Below are 20,242 nucleotides of genomic sequence, written 5' to 3'. Positions count from 1 at the left end.
CTTGCTGATGATGAGCATGTCCATAACATGACGCAGCCACTACCCTGCTTGAAAATATGACGAGTGGTACTCAGTGATGTTGGATTTTCCCCAAACATAATGCTTTATATTCAGGACAAAAAAGTACATTTCTTTTCCACATATTTTGCAGTATTACTTTAGTGTCTTATTGCAAACAGGATGCATGATTGGCATATTTTTTATTCTGTACAGACTTTCTTCTTTTCACTCGGTCATTTAGGTCAGTATTGTGGAGTAACTACAATGCTGTTTATCCATCCTCAGTTTTTACAGAGTGAGTCTATGCCACTTATGTGACTTAAGCAAATGTTTACTCCTGAACGTATTTAGGTTTGCCATAACAAATGTGGTGAATACTTGACTCAAGACACTGCAGATGTCTCAAGCTGAGGGAGCGTGCAATTGGCATGCTGACTGCAGCAATGTCCACCAGAGCTGTTGCCAGATAGATAAATTAACATTCAATTACCAAAAGCCGCCGCCAACGTCGTTTTAGAGAATTTGGCAGTATGTCCAACCGCAGACCACGTGTGAACAACGCCAGCCCAGGGCCTCCACATCCGGCTTCTTCACCTGCGGGATTGTCTGAGCCCAGCTACCCGGACAGCTGATGAAACTGTGGGTTTGCACAACTGAAGAATTTCTGCACAAACTGTCTCAGGGAAGCTCATCTGCATGCTCGCTGTCCTCACCAGGGTCTTGACCTGACTGCAGTTTGGTGTCGTAACTGACTTCAGTGGGCAAATGCTCACCTCCACTAACACGCTGGAGAAGTGTGTTCTTCTCAGATTAATTTGGTTTTAACTGCACCGGGCAGATGGCAGACAGCTTGTATGGTGTTAGGTGAGCGAGCGGTTTGTGAACAGAGTACCCCGTGATGGCGGTGGGGTTATGGTATGGGTAGCTACGAACAACGAACACAATTGCACTTTATCGATGGCAATTTGAATGCACAGAGATATGAATGACGAGATCCTGGAGGCCCATTGTCGAGCCATTCATCCCCCGCCATCACCTCATGTTTCAGCATGATAATGCACGGCCCCATGTTGCAAGCATCTGTACACAATTCACGGATGCTGCGAATGTGCCATACTCACCAGACATGACACCCATTGAGCATGTTTGGGATGCTCTGGATCGACGTGAACAGCGTGTTCCAGTTCCCAACAATATCTAACAAATTCACACAGCCATTGAAGAGGAACGGGACAACATTCCACAATCAACAACCTGATCAACTTTACGCAAAGGAGATGCGTCACACTGCACAAGGCAAATGGTGGTCACACCAGATACTGACTGGTTTCTGATCCACGCCCCTACTTTTTTTTTTAAAGGAATCTGTGACCAACAGATGCATTTCTGTATTCCCAGTCATGTAAACTCCATAGATTAGGGCCTTATAAATGTACAGTGCATTCGGAAAGTATTCAGATCCCTTGACTTTTTACACATTTTGTTAAGTTAGACTTAATATAAAATTAATTATAGTTTTTTACCCTCATCAATCGACACACAATACCCCATATGACAAAGCAAAAACAGGTTTTTAGATTATTCTTCTAATTTATTAGAATAATTAAAAAAAAATTGAAATATCACAATTACATAAGTAGTCAGACCCTTTACTCAGTACTTTGTTGAATCACCTTTGGCAGCGATTACAGAATCAAGTCTTCTTGGGTATGAAGCTACAAGCTTGGCACATCTGTATTTGTGGAGTTTCTCCCATTCTTCTCTGCAGATCCTCTCAAGCTCTGTCAGGTCGGAAGGGGAGCGTTGCTGTGCAGCTATTTTCAGATCTCTTGAGAGATGTTCGATCGGGTTCAAGTCCGGGCTCTGGCTGGGCCACTCAAGGACATTCAGAGACTTGTCCAGAAGCCCCTCCTGCGTTGTCTTGGCTGTGTGCTTAGGGTCGTTGTCCTGTTGGAAGATGAACGTTCGCCCCAGTCTGAGGTCCTGAGCGCTCTGGAGCAGGTTTTCATCAAGGATCTCTCTGTACTTTGCTCCGTTCATCTTTGCCTTGATCCTGACTTGTCTCCCAGTCCCTGCTGCTGAAAAACATCCCCACAGCATGACGCTGCCGCCACCATAGGGAGGGTGCCAGGTTTCCTCCAGATGTGACGTTTGAACTCTTTGGCATGAATGCCAATCTTGGTTTCATCAGACCAGAGAATCTTGTTTCTCATGGTCTGAGAGTCCGTTAGGTGCCTTTTGGCAAACTCCAAGCGGGCTGTCATGTGCCTTTTACTGAGGAGTGGCTTCAATCTGGCCACTCTACCATAAAGGCCTGATTGGTGAAATGCTGCAGAGATGGTTGTGCTTCTGGAAGGTTCTCCATCTCCACAGAGGAACTCTAGAACTCTGTCAGAGTGACCATAGGGTTCTTGGTCACCCCCGATTGTTCAGCTTGGCCGGGCGGCCAGCTTTAGGAGGAGTCTTGGTTCCAAACTTCTTCCATTTAAGAATGATGGAGGCTATTGTGTTCTTGGGGACCTTCAATAATGCAGACATTTTTTGGTACCATTTCCCAGATCTGTGCCTTAACACAATCCTCTCTCGGAGCTCTATGAACAATTCCTTCGACCTCATGGCTTGGCTTTTGCTCTGACATGCACTGTGAACTGTGGGACCTTATATAGACAGGTGTGTGCCTTTCCAAATCATGTCCAATCATTTGAATTTATCACAGGTGTACTCCAATGAAGTTGTAGAAACATCTCAAGGATGATCAATGGAAACAGGATGCACTGGAGGTCAATTTCGAGTCTCATAGCAAAAGGTATGAATACTTAACTTATTTATGTATCTGTTTTTATATTTTTAATTTAAAAAAAAAATTAAACACCTTTTCACTTTGTCATTATGGGGGTATTTTGTGTAGATTGGTGAGGACAATTTCTTATTTTATCCATTTTAGAATAAGGCTGTAAAGTAACAAAATGTGGAAAAAGTCAAGAGGTCTGAATACTTTCCAAAGGCACTGTATTTCAATTGACTGATTTACTTATATGAACAACTACGTTGTATGATTTATGAATGTCAAGGATATATGAGATTTACTTTATTCAGTCAGTTCGACACCTTTTATAAACTAGTCAAGCTTGCTGTTCGTCAATCAAAGCACATTAAATAGCCTATGTGCCACCACTCTGGGGCTGCATATGAAACACGCCAAGGTCCAACGTTAACTTTGTTTCTCACTGGCTCGGTCGGGCCAGTTGGCCAAAAATGTATTGGCCTGAACATAATTTCTACTTGCCCGGACATGGTGTAGTTTTTAAATGCAGAGAGAAAGCATGCTAACCTGGGGTCATCAGGGTCTATTAAAAAGGCTACATTTGGTTATTATGTTATGTATTCAAAATCTGTGGAATATAATTTAACAATGCAAGTCATTACTCTTTAGAATTGCATTGTATTAATTTTTGTTTCTAAAGTATGTACACTACATGACTAAAAGAATGTGGACACCTGCTCATTTAACATCTCATTACAAAATCATGGGCATTAACATGGAGTTGGTTCCCCCTTTGCTGCAATAACAGCCTCCACTCTTCTGGGAAGGCTTTCCACTAGATGTTGGAGCATTACTGCGGGTAAATGCTTCCATTCATCCACAAGAACATTAGTGAGGTTCGGCACTTATGTTGGGCGCTTAGGCCTGGCTCGCAGTCGCCGTTCCAATACATCCTCAAGGTGTTTGATGGGGTTGAGGTCAGGGCTCTGTGCAGGACAGTAAAGTTTTACCATACCAATCTCAACAAACCATTTCTGTATGGACCTCGCTTTGTGCACGGGGGCATTGTCATGCTGAAACAGGAAAGGGCCTTCTCCAAACCGTTGCCACAAAGTTAGAAGCACAGAATCGTCTAGAATGACATTATATGCTGTAGTGTGCTGTTAAGATTTGCCTTCATTGGAACTAAAGGGCCTAGCCCAAACCAAAAATATACCAAAAGAGAAATGACATGGTTACAGTAGGCTAGCCAAGAGGAATGCCCAGGGTATTTTTTAAGCTTTCTTTTTGCAGACTATCAACAGTAGCTAGCATATTGCTAGTATGTTCACTATTGGAGGTTAACTTTTGCAAATCACTTTCCTTAACATAAATAAGCTCAGTGAGACATCAGTACTGCTCGAGAAGTTGCGTGGTGGTGCTTGAATGAACAGCCAATCAGATTTCTCAAATACAAATAGCATGACATTTACGCGTGTAGTCTTCAATGGTAGACTGCGACAGAGCAGGTAAATGTTGAACTGGAATGCAAAAAGGCGCTGAAAAGTTACTGGCCCTCTTGGGCCAGTGACTGACGAGATCCACTGGCCCAACATGTTTTTAGTGGCCCCGGGCCAGCGAGCCATCGTTAATGTCGGGCCCTGCGCGTGAAATAAAATAAATGAATGTGCCAGAAAACAATAGGCTATGTGGATTTCAACTCATAAGTAACACATATGGGACGTGCAAATTCATGCGCTCTTCCTCAGTGCAGGAATTCGACTGCAACCACAGCGCTCACACACATCCAGGTACCGGGAGGCGGGACTGACAGCAGACGGTCAAACCATCAGTGTTTCCCTGTCATCGCTCACTTTGTGACTGACAGGCGCCTGTCCTACCAAGATTGAACGATATGCATATTCCAGCATTCTAGCAGGAGCGGGCTCAGCAGACCTTTTATCTGAATAGCCTAGTCAATTTAAGTGGAGAAAGTACCCGGCTGAAAAAGACTCGGTAATGGGCTGTATAGCCGACAGCCGGCACTAGTGGAAAATACTGCTAATCCCTATTCCCCTATGATAGAAAGAGCAAGTGAATGAGAGAGAGGGTGTGAAAAGGAAGGTGATTTATAGAAGAAGAAGAAAGAGCGAGAAAAGGAAAGAGATCCAGTGCGAAAGGGCGTGTGTAACAGAGATCGGGGACTTGTTAAAAGGTGATGTGTGTTTACTTGTAACCGTCGTAAAAACCCATGTGAGAAAAAGGTTAGGCACAACCAGCAACCCTGATAATCAACCCATATTGGCCTTTAATAGAACATCTACCAACATTTAGCACACAGCAATTACAATCAAGGCCGATTTTACACATCACTGTCTGAAGCATTAATTGATATGGGGGGGTTAGGGGAGCATCTAAACTCTAGGGCAGGGATATTCAACTCTTACGCTACGAGGTCCGGAGCCTGCTGGTTTTCTATTCTACCTGATAATTCATTGCACCCACCTGGTGTCCCAGGTTTAAAACAATGAAAAAACACTGTGGAACAAGCTTCGAGATCCAGAGTTGAGTTTGAGGGCTCTAGACTATAGCAATGAATATAAATGGAATAAACAAAGTATGTGCGCTTATGTTAAAATGCATCAAACTGTACACAGCTCATTCCCCTCAATTAACCCTGCCTTGCCTCAGCCCTGACCGGCAGATTACTTCATGATTAGGATTGAATGAAACTACATCTTCTCTCCCTCTGCCTAATGTGTCGTGGAGAACACTTCCCTTGTTATTTTATTGCCTCATCTTTCCTTCGCTCTCTTCTCTTTCTCCCATCTGTCCTTCACTCTCTCTTCTCCCTTTCACCTCCACCTTATCCTCACTCTTTTTCAACCGCTTTTCCCCTCTCCCCCCTTCTCTCTCTCCCTCCCTTCCTCTCCTCCCTCTCTCCTATCAGATGTTATGGGAACAGTAGTTCTCCCTCTAGGGGGCGATATTGTTCTCAGGGGGCCTTTAGTGTATTAAATCAGTGGTTCGCAACCAGGGGTACTAGGACCCCTGGGGTACTTGGCCTATCCATAGGGGGTACTTGAGAAGACTCATGAGACCATAGGCCTACTGGCACATGAGGAGGTACTTCAGGGGAACCCTGGGCCAGAGCAAAATTCAGAAAACGGTTGGGAACCACTGTTAGATTATAAGCTCTCTGCCCACCCAAGGCTCTCTCTCCTGCGGTGTGTGTGTGTGTCCAAGGGTACTGCTATTGGGTTTCTGTTTTGTCTGCACCTGGAGATGCATGTCTGTGGTACCCTCTTTCTTTCTTTCCTTCTTTCTCTCAATACAGGCTTGTTAAAATGAGAACATCTCTCCTTCCATTCAAGATGATATCGGCCCAAACAAGTGTTTCTATTTTCTATCCCTCTTTCTTTGCTCTCCATTTTAAGCCCCAGAAACATCACGAGGTCCCACGCTATCCCTAACCCTCTTAGCTAGAGTTGAAATGGCCCTCTCCCAGAACTTCTAGTGCATTTGAATATGGATCCCAGCGGTCTCCTTTTATATTCTCTCTCTTCTCTTGTGCGGCATTATTCTACTCACGGCTTATCCAGCGCTGCAGAGATTCTCTCTACATGTTAATTTGTACTGGTTATTACTGGTCCTGGTGGTAATCCTTATTGTCTATCTCTATGCTGTGATCTCCTACATGTTCCCATTACCCCATTGAACTGAGATACCACCAAGTTACATGTTTAAATGTTAAATAAATTAGCATTATAGCATTTTCTTTCCAAACAAATGACTGCTAAACAGCAGCAGACTACCCCACAATTAAGACAATAGAATTGTATTGAGTGTGTGTGTGTGTGTTGGTGTGCATAAGTGTCAGTGGTCAGCCACTCGTAAAGTATAGGCTGCCGCGGTCTTTCTCAGTGGCAATAGGGTATGTTGTTAAAAAGTGTCTAGAGAGGACGCCGTAATAATAATATAATAATACGCTACTGAAAATATTAGGATAATCATCCTACAGGATGAATTCTGTTTCATTTTTTGCTCCCCATTAAATAAGAGAGGAAATACAAAACTGGCACCTGTCATCATTCCTCAATTGCACATGCCGACCATCATGACGCTTGCTGCCTACAGTTTTCTTTCTACCTGATTAAAGAGATGAAGTCCAGACAGGCTCGACTTATTTTAGGAAACTTTCTGAATGGACAGAGATAATTAGCAAACTCATACATGCACACCCACCCACCTAAAAGGACCCATTAATCAAAGCCGCCTGCAGCGCATCTTACTCAAATCACATTTCTCCTTTCTCTCTCTCTCAAAAAAAAAAACGTATTAAAAACCTCGTCTTAGCTTCAAATCCTTTCAATAGGATATCAACAACTGGTCTACACTATAGGATGACGCCAAATCAATGTAGCCCATCATATAAATTGACAAGGAAAGTTAAGGGAGATATGGAGACAGCTGTGATATAGGCCTAGGCTACTGTATATGACGATGAAATTGACAACCATTAGAGAATAGAAACACATGCACACAGCCTGTCCATATTCTATCTGCTGTTGACACATTTTTGTGAACCAATGGGTGGTAACGTTGGCACCAGACCTACATTTTAATCTGTGAAATCACTTATTGATAAGGGTAGCCTAAACTCTGGCGAATATTTCACTGCTCCCTTCTTGTAATTGATGCATATCCTCTGGCAACTCACCGCTCTCTTCAACAGGTAGCCTATGCTATATATAGACAATGAACAGCAATATACAGTACCAGTCCAAAACTTGGACACACCTACTCATTCAAGGGTTTTTCTTTATTTGTACTATTTTCTACATTGTAGAGCAATAGTGAAGACATCAAAACTATGAAATAACACATACGGGAAAAAAAGTGTTAAACAAGTCAAAATATATTTTATACTTGAGATTCTTCAAAGTAGTCACCCTTTGCCTTGATGACAGCTTTGCACACTCTTGGCATTCTCTCAACCAGCTTCACCTGGAATGCTTTTCCAACAGTCTTAAAGGAGTTCCCACATGTGCTGAGCACCTGTTGGCTGCTTTTCCTTCACTCTGCGGTCCAACTCATCCCAAACCATCTCAATAGGGTTGAGGTCAGGTGATTGTGGAGGCCAGGTCATCGGATGCAGCACTCTCCTTCTAGGTCAAATAACCCTTACACAGCCTGGAGGTGTGTTGGGTCATTGTCCTGTTGAAAAACAAATGATAGTCCCACTAAGCGCAAACCCGATGGGATGGCGTATCGCTGCAGAGTGCTGTGGTAGCCATGCTGGTTAAGTGTGCCTTGAATTCTAAATAAATCACAGACAGTGTCACCAGAAATGCACCCCCACAACATCACACCTCCTCCTCCATTCTTCACAGTGGGAACCACACACGCAGAGATCATCCGTTCACCTACTCTGCGTCTCACCAAAGACACGGCGGTTGGAACCAAAAATCTCAAATTTGGACTCATCAGACCAAAGGACTGATTTCCAGCGATCTAATGTCCATTGCTTCTTGGCCTAAGCAAGTCTCTTCTTCTCATTGGTATCCTTAAGTAGTGGTTTCTTTGCAACAATTCGACCATGAAGGCCTGATTCACGCAGTCTCCCCTGAACAGTTGATGTTGAGATGTGTCTGTTAATTGAACTCTGTGAAGCATTTATTTGGGCTGCAATCTGAGGTGCAGTTAACTCTAATGAACTTATCCTCTGCAAAAGAGGTAACTCTGGGTCTTCCTTTCCTGTGGCGGTCCTCATGAGAGCCAGTTTCATCATAGCGCTTGATGGTTTTTGTGCACTTTAAGAAACTTTCAAAGTTCTTGAAATTTTACAGATTGACTGACTTATGTCTTAAAAGTATGATGGACTGTCATTTTTCTTGGCTTCTTGCCATAATATGGAATTGGTATTTTATCAAATAGGGCTATCTTCTGTATAACACCCCTACCTTGTCACAACACAATGGATTGGCTCAAACACATTAAGGAGGAAAGAAATTACTCAAATTAACTTTTAACATGGCACACCTGTTAATTGAAAGGCATTCCAGGTGACTACCTCATGAAGCTGGTTGAGAGAATGCCAAGAGTGTGCAAAGCTGTCATCAAGGCAAAGGGTGACTACTTTGAAGAATATAAAATATATTTTGATTTATTTAACACTTTTTTGGTTACTTCATGATTCCATGTGTGTTATTTCATAGTTTGTCTTCACTATTATTTCTACAATGCAGAAAATAGTAAAAAAAAAAGAAGAAAAACCATTGAATGAATAGTTATGTCAAAACTTTGGACTGGTACTATAGTTTGAAACCTAGAACTATTCGAGGAGCGAAGCATCGATCGATCCACTTGCTTGCCGAACAGATATAAAATAGGCCACAGTGTTGGCAATGAACTGTCGTGGAAGTTTGAATGGTGAGAGCGATGTGTAGCTATGGTGTGATGTGATAACACTGGTGTGATGTGATAACAAATTCATTCATTTATTCATTCACACAACGAACCCACAGACCTGTCAGTGGCAGTGCGTGGACTGTCAGTGGTAGGCTATACCCTGTATTTTCTGTAGTATTAAAAAGATTCTGCTGATGTTTCCAGTCATATAAAATGTAAAAGGCTAGAAATTACATGTAATGTGTTTATACAGACCTAAGGCCAAATTTTTGCCGGGCAAAGAAAGGAGATGAAACGTTTCTCTATTTGCCATTATAGGCATTGGAATTGTTCCATGCATCTCTCTCAGAAACCCGACATGCGAACATGCGAACAAAAGAAAAGACAACAAAGAAATTGATAAAACTCATAATGACATGAAATGAATAAAGTTAGGAGGACTGAAATAGGTGCTGGTAGCCTATTCATTTTTGGGACTGGTAGGCTACTGTTTATATGTGCAAGAGCTCCACAATACTTTTGAGCTAATATTCTATATGAGGAACATGAGCTCAGTAGAAAATGTGAGGTGCTGGTAGGCTACTCAGCTCCGGTGACCTCCTGCTCAAGTCAAGCACTGGATATAAAATGATAAGGCTATGTAACGGGCAATTGATACATTAAAGGGATACTTCTGGACTTTGGCAATGAGGCCCTTTATTTTCTTCCCCAGAGTCAAGTGAACTGGTGATTACCATTTTTTTGTATCTGGGTCCAGTATGAAGGAAGTTAAAGGTAGTTTCACGAGACAATGCTAACTACCCTTAGCGCAATGACTGGAGGGACTTACAGGCACTGCACTAATGCTAGTTAGCAAATGCGCTAGTTAGGAACTTCTTTCAAACATGCACGCAGAGACGTATGGTATCCACACGTAAAATTATATCCACAAGTTAATTTGACTCTTGGGAAGTAGATAAAGGGCCTCACTGCCAAAATCCAGAAGTATCCATTTTACAAAAGGAGGGTTGCTGAAAAAACTATTCACACAATGAAACAACTAGGCCTATTTTAGAAATAGGCCTACAGCTTCACAGTAGCCTAATGGTGGCTGGCTGCCAGTGGTGGAAAAAGTACCCAACTGTCATACTTGAGGCAAAGTAAAGATAACTTGTATCAAAAGTAAAAGTATAAATCATTTCAAATTCCTTATATTAAGCAAGCCAGATGGCACCATTTTCTTGTTTTTTTCGTTTACGGAAAGCCACGGGCCCACTCCAACATTCAGACATCCTTTACAAACAAAGCATTTGTGTTTAGTGAGTCCGCCAGATCAGAGGCAGTAGGGATGACCAGGGATGTTCTGTTGATAAGTGCATGAATTAGACCATTTTCCTGTCCTGCGAAGCATTCAAAATGTAACGAGTACTTTTGGGTGTCAAGGAAAATGTATGGAGTAAAAAGTACAATATTTTCTTAAGGAATGTAGAAGTAAAAGTAGTCAAAAATATAAATAGTAAAATAAAGTACAGATACCGCAAAAAAAACTACTTAAGTAGTACTTAAAAATATTTTTACGTCACTGCTGGCTGCAAATCAACTAGTCTCATCTTTTTTTTTTAAAGATGTGATCGGCCTATTTTAGCTAAATCGACACAAATGTAATTGATTAGATTACTCCGCCAATAAAAAAATAAATACAGAATGTACATGTAGCTTTGAAGCTAACATCAGTTCACTAACGTTACTCTAGAACATTATTTGCGATAGCAAACCATAACGCAAAATATGCTAATTTCAAAGCTGATTGTTTTTCACTTGCCGAGACGAAACGCCCAAGCCCAACTGTCTGGCTGCGCGAGTAGAGACAGGAGACAGTGCATATTTTTTCTAAAAGAAAACAATAGACTACTTATATGAAAATGTTGTTGATCAGTAGGCCTAACATGGTCCCAAATGAAAGGGAAACAGATTGTCATCTGCAGCCCCAAAGACCACTGGAATCAGCCAAAACGATCTCAATACCTCAATGGATGAATACACTCCTATTGAATGTGAATTCACCTGTATTGTGAGTAGGCCTATACCATCTTGATTTACCCAGTTTATGAAGAGATTGACCATTCAAATAAATTATTAACATTATGTTGTTATGTAGTTACATTTTTAAAAACAAAGTCAAATTGATTGTATGGTTGTATAATGTATTTGTTAGTGCATACATGGTTGTCGCTGGGAAAATGTCTCAAAATGTTCAAATTGAATTATATTTATTATTGGCATAACATATCGATCTCTTTGACCTCCAAAAATTGGTATCGGATGTGAAAAACCAATATCGGTCGTTCTCTAAATCAGTAGTTTCATTAGGATTCATTTAGGCCTTAATAATCACTCGCGATACAGCGAGGCCACTGTGCCTGACATTTAAACAACACGAGGTTAGCCAACACCCCAGGCACTGTCACAACCAGCCCTGCTGTGTGTGTGTGTGTGTGTGTGTGTGTTTGAGACTGTGTGTGAGTATGAAAGTGTGTGTGTGTGTGTGTGTGTGTGTGAGAGATGAATTTGACAACCTGACCTTTTGGTATGATTGCTGTAACACTCATTATGAGACAAACTTTAGGACAAGAGGATGTGTCACTCCAAAATAACTCCAAAATAATTTAAATAAGCAATAAAGCCCAAGGGGGTGTAGTATATGGAAAATATACCACGGCTAAGGGCTTTTCCTATGCACAACGTGGAGTGTCAGTAAGAAACAACTAACTAGTAATAGCTAATTATGAGAGGTTGGTCAGGATGTACTGTACTGGTGGACTTCTACTAAAAACAGCCTAATAATGGATTGAGCCCTTAATTCTTACCTTGTGTGGAAGGAACAGAGAGTTGACTGTTGCTAGCAGACTGGAGGTGTCCGGTGCATCCCTCTGGCCACAGATTACTATCTAGAGAGGGGGAGGGAGGGAGGGAGGGAGGGAGGGAGGGAGGGAGGGAGGGAGGGAGGGAGGGAGGGAGGGAGGGAGGGAGGGAGGGAGGGAGGGGGGAGGGAGGGAGGGAACATTAAAGGGAGAAGGAATTAATGAATGATGAAGAAAAGTTGCTAAGACAGAGAAAGACTGAGCGACCGAGCAATAAAGAGGTATAGGACAGAGAGGATTAGAAGAGAGAGAAAGAGAAAAAGAGAGAAAAGGAGAGAAGGATCCAGAGAGAGGTAGAGCTAGAGGTCAGAGTGGTGGTTGTAGCAGTAACGAGAGAGGAGAAGGTGTGTTCTGGGCTCGGCTAACCTTGTCTGATCCCTAGCTTGTTATCATCCGCCCCCTATCTGACTTATACACACACATACACACACACACACAGAGAGCTTGTTATCTCCGCCCCCTCGGTGACTTCTCCTCCGCAGGTGAAATATGATGGACAGAACACTTCCAATGTTCTTGCCTTTTTTCTTTCTCTCGCTACATGTTTTTTCATCTCCTTTTTTAGCACAAATATCCAGTCGTATGATAAAAGTTTAGTTTGTTCCACTCCAAACTATACAACTTTGAGTTTGTGTGGACCGTACAATTTGTGTTACCTGTTTGAGTGTGTAGTGGTTAGCCATCAGGCCCCTGACCATCTCTGGCAGGGCTATGGGGACTCTGGTCAGCCGGTCAGAAAAGGCAGCCAGTAGCTGTTGTGACCGCTGTGACCAGTCCTTACGACCAGTGTAGTGGGACAGACGCAGTAGGTTCAAGGCAGACACAGAGTTCGCACTGGGCTCAGCACCATCCTGGTCTGAGAGAAACAGAGAGACATAAAAAGACACTCATTTCATATGTTTAGTGAAAGATCAAAAAGTGTGTACTGTTATTGATTCAGACTCAGAGCAAACTTCAACTTTTTCAAATGAAATATCTTTGACAAATGACTCCTGCAGTAAGAGAAAAAGCTCATCTACATACGTTTGCTGGGTAAAACATTTGTTCTGATTATGCCCGAGTGTGCCTGTATGTGTGTGTGCGTATGTATGTGCATCAATGTGAGTCAGATGTGACGTGTGTGTTGACATGAAATGACTGACAGGTGACCTCATGACTCAGTCCTGTTAAGTGATTGGTGTTTATCTCCTTTTGGTGGCCAATGAGATCCCAGCGCTGTTCTTTAATTGATAGTTACAAATCAGGATATTATTATGATACATCGTATCAACAATATTGCAATATTATTTTTGCGGTAGTTTGCTGTACCAGCACCAGCTTGTTTTCCAACTTCTTTTTAAATATGGAGCCAATGTTTTCAGCACTTTTATTTCCATGACTGATCAAAACTAGTTTTCTCGTGGCTCGTTTTGAAACATCGAATCGCAATAAAATCACAGAATAGAATCGCAATACATATCGGATCGGCACCTAAGTTTCATGATAATATCGTATCATGAGGTCCCTTGCCTTACTTCTCATGACCTCTGATCTCACGCTACACAGCTACCTCTCAGCAGTCTACCAACACATGAGTCTGTGTGAATGTCTGTCTGTGTGTGTGGGGGGGGGGATGATGGGTGATGGTGATGACTCACACAAGCCATCCGCTTTTGATTCAGACAGATAGGAGATGGCTTCTGACAAACACACACACACGTGCACATGCGAGAGGCTATAGTCCACTAAATAATTTTATACATTTAATTTCATACTGTGATCCCCAAGGCAGGAGGCCTATGCACACACAGTCATGCATAACCACATAGGGTTCACTAAATCGTTTTTCATATCTCTCCTCACCCTGAGCCCCATGGCAGAAATCATACACACACGGAACAGTGGATTGAGATGAAACACACACACAGCAAAGAGTGGTGGAACGGGGTGAGACACAAACAGCTTTGGGTCAGAATGTAAAATACACAGTGGCACTGGACTGTAGAGCAATCCATCTTTCTGTGACAGAAACACACACACACACACACACACACACACACACACACACACACACACACACACACACACACACACACACACACACACACACACACACACACACACACACACACACACACACACACACACACACACACCATTACTAATGGTGCTGAATTCAACACATTGCGAGCAACATAATGGTCCCGTCAATCCTCAGAGATGAGAAAAGGCCTCGCACGTCTGGTCTAATCACACACACAGGCACCACACACATGCACATGACACACATGCATACAAATGTGGAGTCGCACACACACAGGCACACCAAACACAAGTCAGTTTTAATCTGTCAACAGGCTAAAACAAAAATAATTATCATCTTTTTTATCTTTCTATTTCACTTTTTTTCTCTACCTTGGTATGTCTTGTCAGAGCCATTTGCACAGCGACATCAGCCAAGAGGCAAGGTGGTTTGTTTGTTTGTGCTAGTGTTTGTGCTATTGTCTGCCTGTCTGTCTGTCTGCTTGTATGAATGTGCACTTGTGTTTCCTACCGTACCTCAATGTCCTAACAATTCACCTGAATATCCTGAAAAGGTAGGAAAACCAGAATTTCTTTGAAAAGTCAGGACTTTTTCATGTCCTGAATTAGTTCAAATGCTATTTTAAGCTTAAAGTGATGCACAATTGGCCCAGCGTCATCCGGGTTAGGGGAGGGTTTGGCCAACTGGGATGTCCTTGTCCTATCATGCTCTAGCGACTCCTTGCGGCGGGCCGGGCGCATGCACGTTGACTTCCGTCGCCAGTTGTACGGTGTTGCCCCGGACACATTGGTGAGGCCGGCTTCCGGGTTAAGAGAGAAGTGTGTCAAGAAGCAGTGAGGTTTGGCAGGGTCGTGTTTCGGAGTACGCATGGCTCTCGACCTTCGTCTCTCCTGAGTCCGTACAGGAGTTGCAGCGATGGGACAAGACTAACTACCAATTGGATATCACGAAATTGGGGAGGGGGAAAAAAAGGGTAAAAAGTAACCCCCCCAAAGAAATTCTAAAAATAAATAAATACAAATTTAAAAAACAAAAAGTCCATAAATGTTACGAAAATAAAGTTGTGTGTGTACAATTACTGGAGATTGGAGCTGTGCCATTTAGAATATAAAACCTGGCCCTCTTACACAAACATGTATTTTTTTCTCCAGGACAGAAAAACACCAGTCTCGTGGCAAACATGACATATTGAGTGGGTATTGATAAATCACAGTTAAAGTGATATTGAAGAGCCATTCTTCATTACTTTTCTACACAACATTATTGAGAAAGAAACTGACCCTGTTTGAGTCGTAGCAGTACGGTGGGATCTGTGGGGTCGCTGCAGTAGTAGCCCCCTCCCTCTGCGTCCCAGAAGAGGAGGTCCTGTCGGTCCTGTAGCTCCTCCCCCCAGCGGAGCCACTCTGGTTGCAGCGTGGCCTCGTACAGGTCCAGCAGACCACAGATGACATACGCATAGTCATCCAGGAAACCAGCAATGGGTGACACGCTGAGAGACAAAAGGAGAGATACAGTGCATTCGGAAAGTATTCAGACTCCTTGACTTTTTCCAAATGTTATTACGTTGCAGCCTTATTCTAAAATGAATTAAATTCATATTTTCCTCATCAATCTACACACAATAACATAATTTTTAGCAAATGTATATATCTATTTTCTTTACTGAAATACATTATTTATATAAAATATTCAGACCCTTTGCTATGAGACTCAAAATTGAGTTCAGGTGCATCCTGTTTCTACAACTTGATTGGAGTCCACCTGTGGTCAATTCAAATGACTGGACATGATTTGGAAAGGCACACACCTGTTTATATTAGTTGGCCTCCATCATTCTTAAATGGAAGGAGTTTGGAGCCACCAAGACTCTTCCTAGAGCTGGCCACCTGGCCAAACTGAGCAATCAGAGGAGAAGGGCCTTGGTCAGGGAGGTGACGATGGTCACTCAGACAGAGCTCAAGAGTTCCCCTGTAGGGATGGGAGAACTTTCCAGAAGGACAACCATCTCTGCACTTCACCAATCAGGCCTTTATGGTAGAGTGGCCAGATGGAAGCCACTCCTCAGTAAAAGGCACATGACAGGAGTTTGCCAATATGCACCTAAAAGACTCTCAGACCATGAGAAACAAGATTCTCAGGTCTGATGAAAACAAGACTGAACTCGTTGGCCTGAATGCCAAACGTCACATCTGGAGGAAACCAGGCACCCTCCCTACGGTGAAGCATGGTGGCGGCAGTATCATGCTGTGGGGATGCATTTCAACAGCAGGGACTGGGAGACTAGTCAGGATTGAGGGAGATGAACTGAACAAAGTACAGAGAGATCATTGATGAAAACCTGCTCCAGAGCGCTCGGGACCTCAGACTGGGGTGAAGGTTCACCTTCCAACAAGACAACGACCCTAAGCACACAGCAAAGACAATGCAGGAGTGGCTTCGGGACAAGTCCCTGAATGTCCTTGAGTGGCCCAGCCAGAGCCCAGACTAGATCGTGATCTCTGGAGAGACCTGAAAATAGCTGTGCAGCAACACTCCCCATCCAACCTGACAGAGCTTGAGAGGAGCTGCAGATAAGAATTGGAGAAACTCCCCAAATACAGGTGTGCCAAGCTGGTAGCGTCATACCCAAGAAGACTCGAGGCTGTAATCGCTGTCAAAGGTGCTTCAACAAAGTACTGAGTAAAGGTCTGAATACTTATGTAAATGTGATATTGCCGGGGGGTTTTTAATTTATAAACGTGCAAACATTTCTAAAAACCTGTTTTTGCTTTGTGATTATGGGGTATTGTGTGTAGATTGTTGAGGAAAAATTATTTAAAATCAATTGTATAACAAGGTTGCAACGTAACAAAATATGAAAAAAGTGAAGGGGTCTGAATACACTGTAAGAATCAAGAAATCATATATAAATACTATACTATAAATACTAGTTGTATGGAAATACTGATTATAAACTGTATAACAAATGTCTATGTGAGTCAAATAGAAGACATTTTGACACTGGCTGTTACCATCTTGTTTTTCAACCCCAGTACCCTCAGTAACTCTTCATATAAACTATACCCCCCTTCCAGAACTATATTTCCTAGGCTCCTGTTAGTCCCTCACCAACACCCCCACCTGCCCTCCACCACGTACCCCCAGTACCTCCCCAGTACCTTCCTCCCACAGCCCCTGTGTCCCCTAGGTTCCCAGCCTGTCTCGTAGGGTGACACCCCGAGAAGGTGAGTGTGGGGGACAAACGGTGACATGAGGGCAGATAGCCCTGTGTCTGGGGACGGTGGCGGGGTGAGGTGGGCGATGGAGAAGGCATATCCATCTTTCCATGGGTCAGCTAACACTTCCCCTAACAGGACTTCCCAGGCTGAGGAGAGGGGTGAGAGGAACTGTTAGGAGACTCACAGCTACATACCATTTTCTATGTCGTGACCTACTTTTGACCAGAGCCATTTGGGATGCACCGGTAACAGACTGTCATCTACTCCAAGTGTGAAGGTAAGGAAGATAGAGGAAAAGGCGATGGAGAGATGGTGAAATTAATGGGATGAGAGAGAGCAAGAGGGATTAATGAAAAAGGAGACGGGTGATGTGGAGAAAGGTGGAGGGGGGGGGGGGGGGGGGGTCTCTGCTCTCACCCCTGTCAGCCAGAAAAACTGTTTGGAAACCCACGTGATCTAGCTCCAGTCAATCAGATGGAAAACCTTTCAGACTCTGAAGAGGCCTTTACACACACACACACACACACACACACCTACAAACAAGCGAATATGCGCACACACACACACACACACATAAATGCACAGGCGCACGTACACACGACCCTGAGTATGTATTTGGTTCACTTGAGCACACACACACACCGATTTATTTAAAAACGTTTTACCCCTTTTTCTCCCAATTGGTAGTTACAGTCTTGTCCCATCGCTGCAACTCCCTTACAGACTCGGGAGAGGCGAAGGTCGAGAGCCATGAGTCCTCCAAAACACGACCTTTCTTGACACACTGCTCGCTTAACCCGGAAGCCAGCCACATCAATGTGTCGGAGGAAACACTGTCCAGTTGGCGACCGAAGTCAGTTGCAGGCGTCCGCCCCGCCACAAGGAATCGCTAGAGCGAGATGGGACAAAGAAATCCCATCCGGCCAAACCGTCCCCTAACATGAACGACGCTGGGCCAATTGTGCGTCGCCTCATGGGTCTCCCTGTCACGGCTGGCTGTCACACAGCCTGGGATCGAACTCGGGTCTGTAATGACGCATCAAGCTCTGCGATGCAGTGCCTTAGACCGCTGCGCCACTTGGGAGGCCCCCACACACTCTTTTTATGATTTCAAACTGAGAATTTACTTTAATGCATTTACCGGTCTCAAAGAGACCCTTCTCTAGGTCACAGACAGTCATTGTGCCGTCCTAGTAGCAGACAATTCAAACGCAGAGCAAAGTCACAAGGGAGAAAAGCTCTGATTATGTATTTCCCATCTGACTCATTAAATAGAGTTTGGGGTGGGATGTTAACAAATACTGGAATGCCATCAAAGTTGAGGATTTGGGTTCAATAATAACTGAAAAGGAGAGAATGGTGGGAGAAAGAGAGCGGGAGAGAGGAAAAGAGCCCTTGATTAGTTGAATCAGCTTGTGTTTTTGCAGGGCTAGACCAAAAATGTACAATGTTAGGGGTACATGATAGGAGGACCAAAGTTTAACCAGTGTTGCACAAATTCCTCTGTCAAAACTTGTTCTAAACCACAGTATTTCTCCCGGCTAGTTCTCTCCCTAGTAACAACTGCATCATACTGTGAGGCAGTACAGCACCACAACACCTCTTGGTCTATTACCCAATTCTATACCGTCCTAGCCAACCCTTCAGCCAATTTAGTTTGTCCTGTGTGTACCTGGCATGTCAAGAGATATAGCTAGGCCCAGCCTAGTCTCGGAGAGAGAAAAGGCCCAGATAAGCATTCTACAACTTGCTACCTGCAGATGGCATGGGAATATGACTAGTAGGGACGTGCAACTTTCCCTTTCAAGACGATTCGATACATGGGCTCCGATACGATACTGGAACGATACATTTAAGTTTGAAACGATTCGGTTTGATTATGTTCAAAGGCCGGCCCGGGGGCTGTATGCGGCCTGATTCAATACGGCCCACGGAATCATGTTCAGATCACATAAAGAATTTGGATAGTAAAGTTTTGAAAAACGTATATGTTATTCAAATTAAAAGCCCAATGAATACTCGCCTTTGTGTAATGATTTAACTCCCACCGCTTGTGGGACATTTATTTTGAAGGCACGTATAAATAACAACTGCACGAGGACAAACAGTGACTGACAGGCTGACATACACGTCACAGTTACAAATAGTAGCTAGCGAGAAATTGCGCAAAAATGTGTTTTTCAAAGACTTCAAAGGAAATGAAAATAGACAATGAATGTAGGGTGTTCCAGCAAGAGGGGACATCAACATATTTCTTTATTGAGGCATCAGGGAAAGCTATGTGCTTAGTGTGCAAAGAGAGTGTCACTGTCTTGAAAGACTACAACTTGTCCCGACACTTCCAGACAAAGCACGCAGAGAAGCCGAGGGCGAATTCATTTTTAAAAAATGTATTGACTCCGCAGCAATACTTTTCCCCGACAAGAAAGACCTGTTTTAAAATGTTTCCCTGTCAAGACGAACAGTGACATGGCGTTTTGAGGACATCGCAGAAAATATGGAACAACAGTTGAAAGACAAAGTAAAGGATTTCACCTGTTTCTCCTTGGCCCTGGATGAGAGCAGTGGTGCACATGACACTGCACAGTTGTTGATATTCTTACGAGGCATAACCCCAGACTTTGAAATTATAGAGGAGTTTGCTTCAGTGCCGTCAATGAAGAGCACAATCACAGGGAAATATTTATTGGAGGAGGTTAATAAGTGTGTGGCAAAGCTGTGACTGAGTTTTGAAAAGTTATCCAGTGTGACCGCTGATGGGTCCCCAAACTTGACAGGGAAAAACATTGAAAAGGATACAAGATCAAATAGCTGAGATAAATCCAGATCAGAAAATGATTTTCCTGCATTGCATTATTCATCAGGAGGTGCTCTGTAAATGTGTTCTGAAAATTAGCCATGCTGTGGATACAGTCATTAAAGCGGTAAACTTCATAAGAGCAAAATC

The 20,242-nt window shown here is 43.2% G+C and overlaps 1 protein-coding gene across 1 annotated transcript in view; it reads right to left on the bottom strand.

Moving 5' to 3' along the window:
- Window positions 1–20,242, bottom strand: part of spata20 (spermatogenesis associated 20) — a 64,812-nt gene that overhangs the window by 17,805 nt on the left and 26,765 nt on the right. The window contains exons 12-14 of the mRNA XM_014179461.3: window positions 15,358–15,566; window positions 12,711–12,910; window positions 12,001–12,081 (exon numbers count right to left, since the gene is read on the bottom strand). Coding sequence (XP_014034936.1) covers window positions 12,001–12,081; window positions 12,711–12,910; window positions 15,358–15,566 — 490 coding nt within the window. The remainder of the gene's footprint in view (window positions 1–12,000; window positions 12,082–12,710; window positions 12,911–15,357; window positions 15,567–20,242) is intronic.

This window comes from Salmo salar, chromosome 28 (genome assembly GCF_965601325.2).
Source record: "Salmo salar chromosome 28, fSalSal1, whole genome shotgun sequence".
NCBI lineage: Eukaryota > Metazoa > Chordata > Actinopteri > Salmoniformes > Salmonidae > Salmo > Salmo salar.
This window is presented reverse-complemented; position numbering and strand designations above follow the sequence as displayed.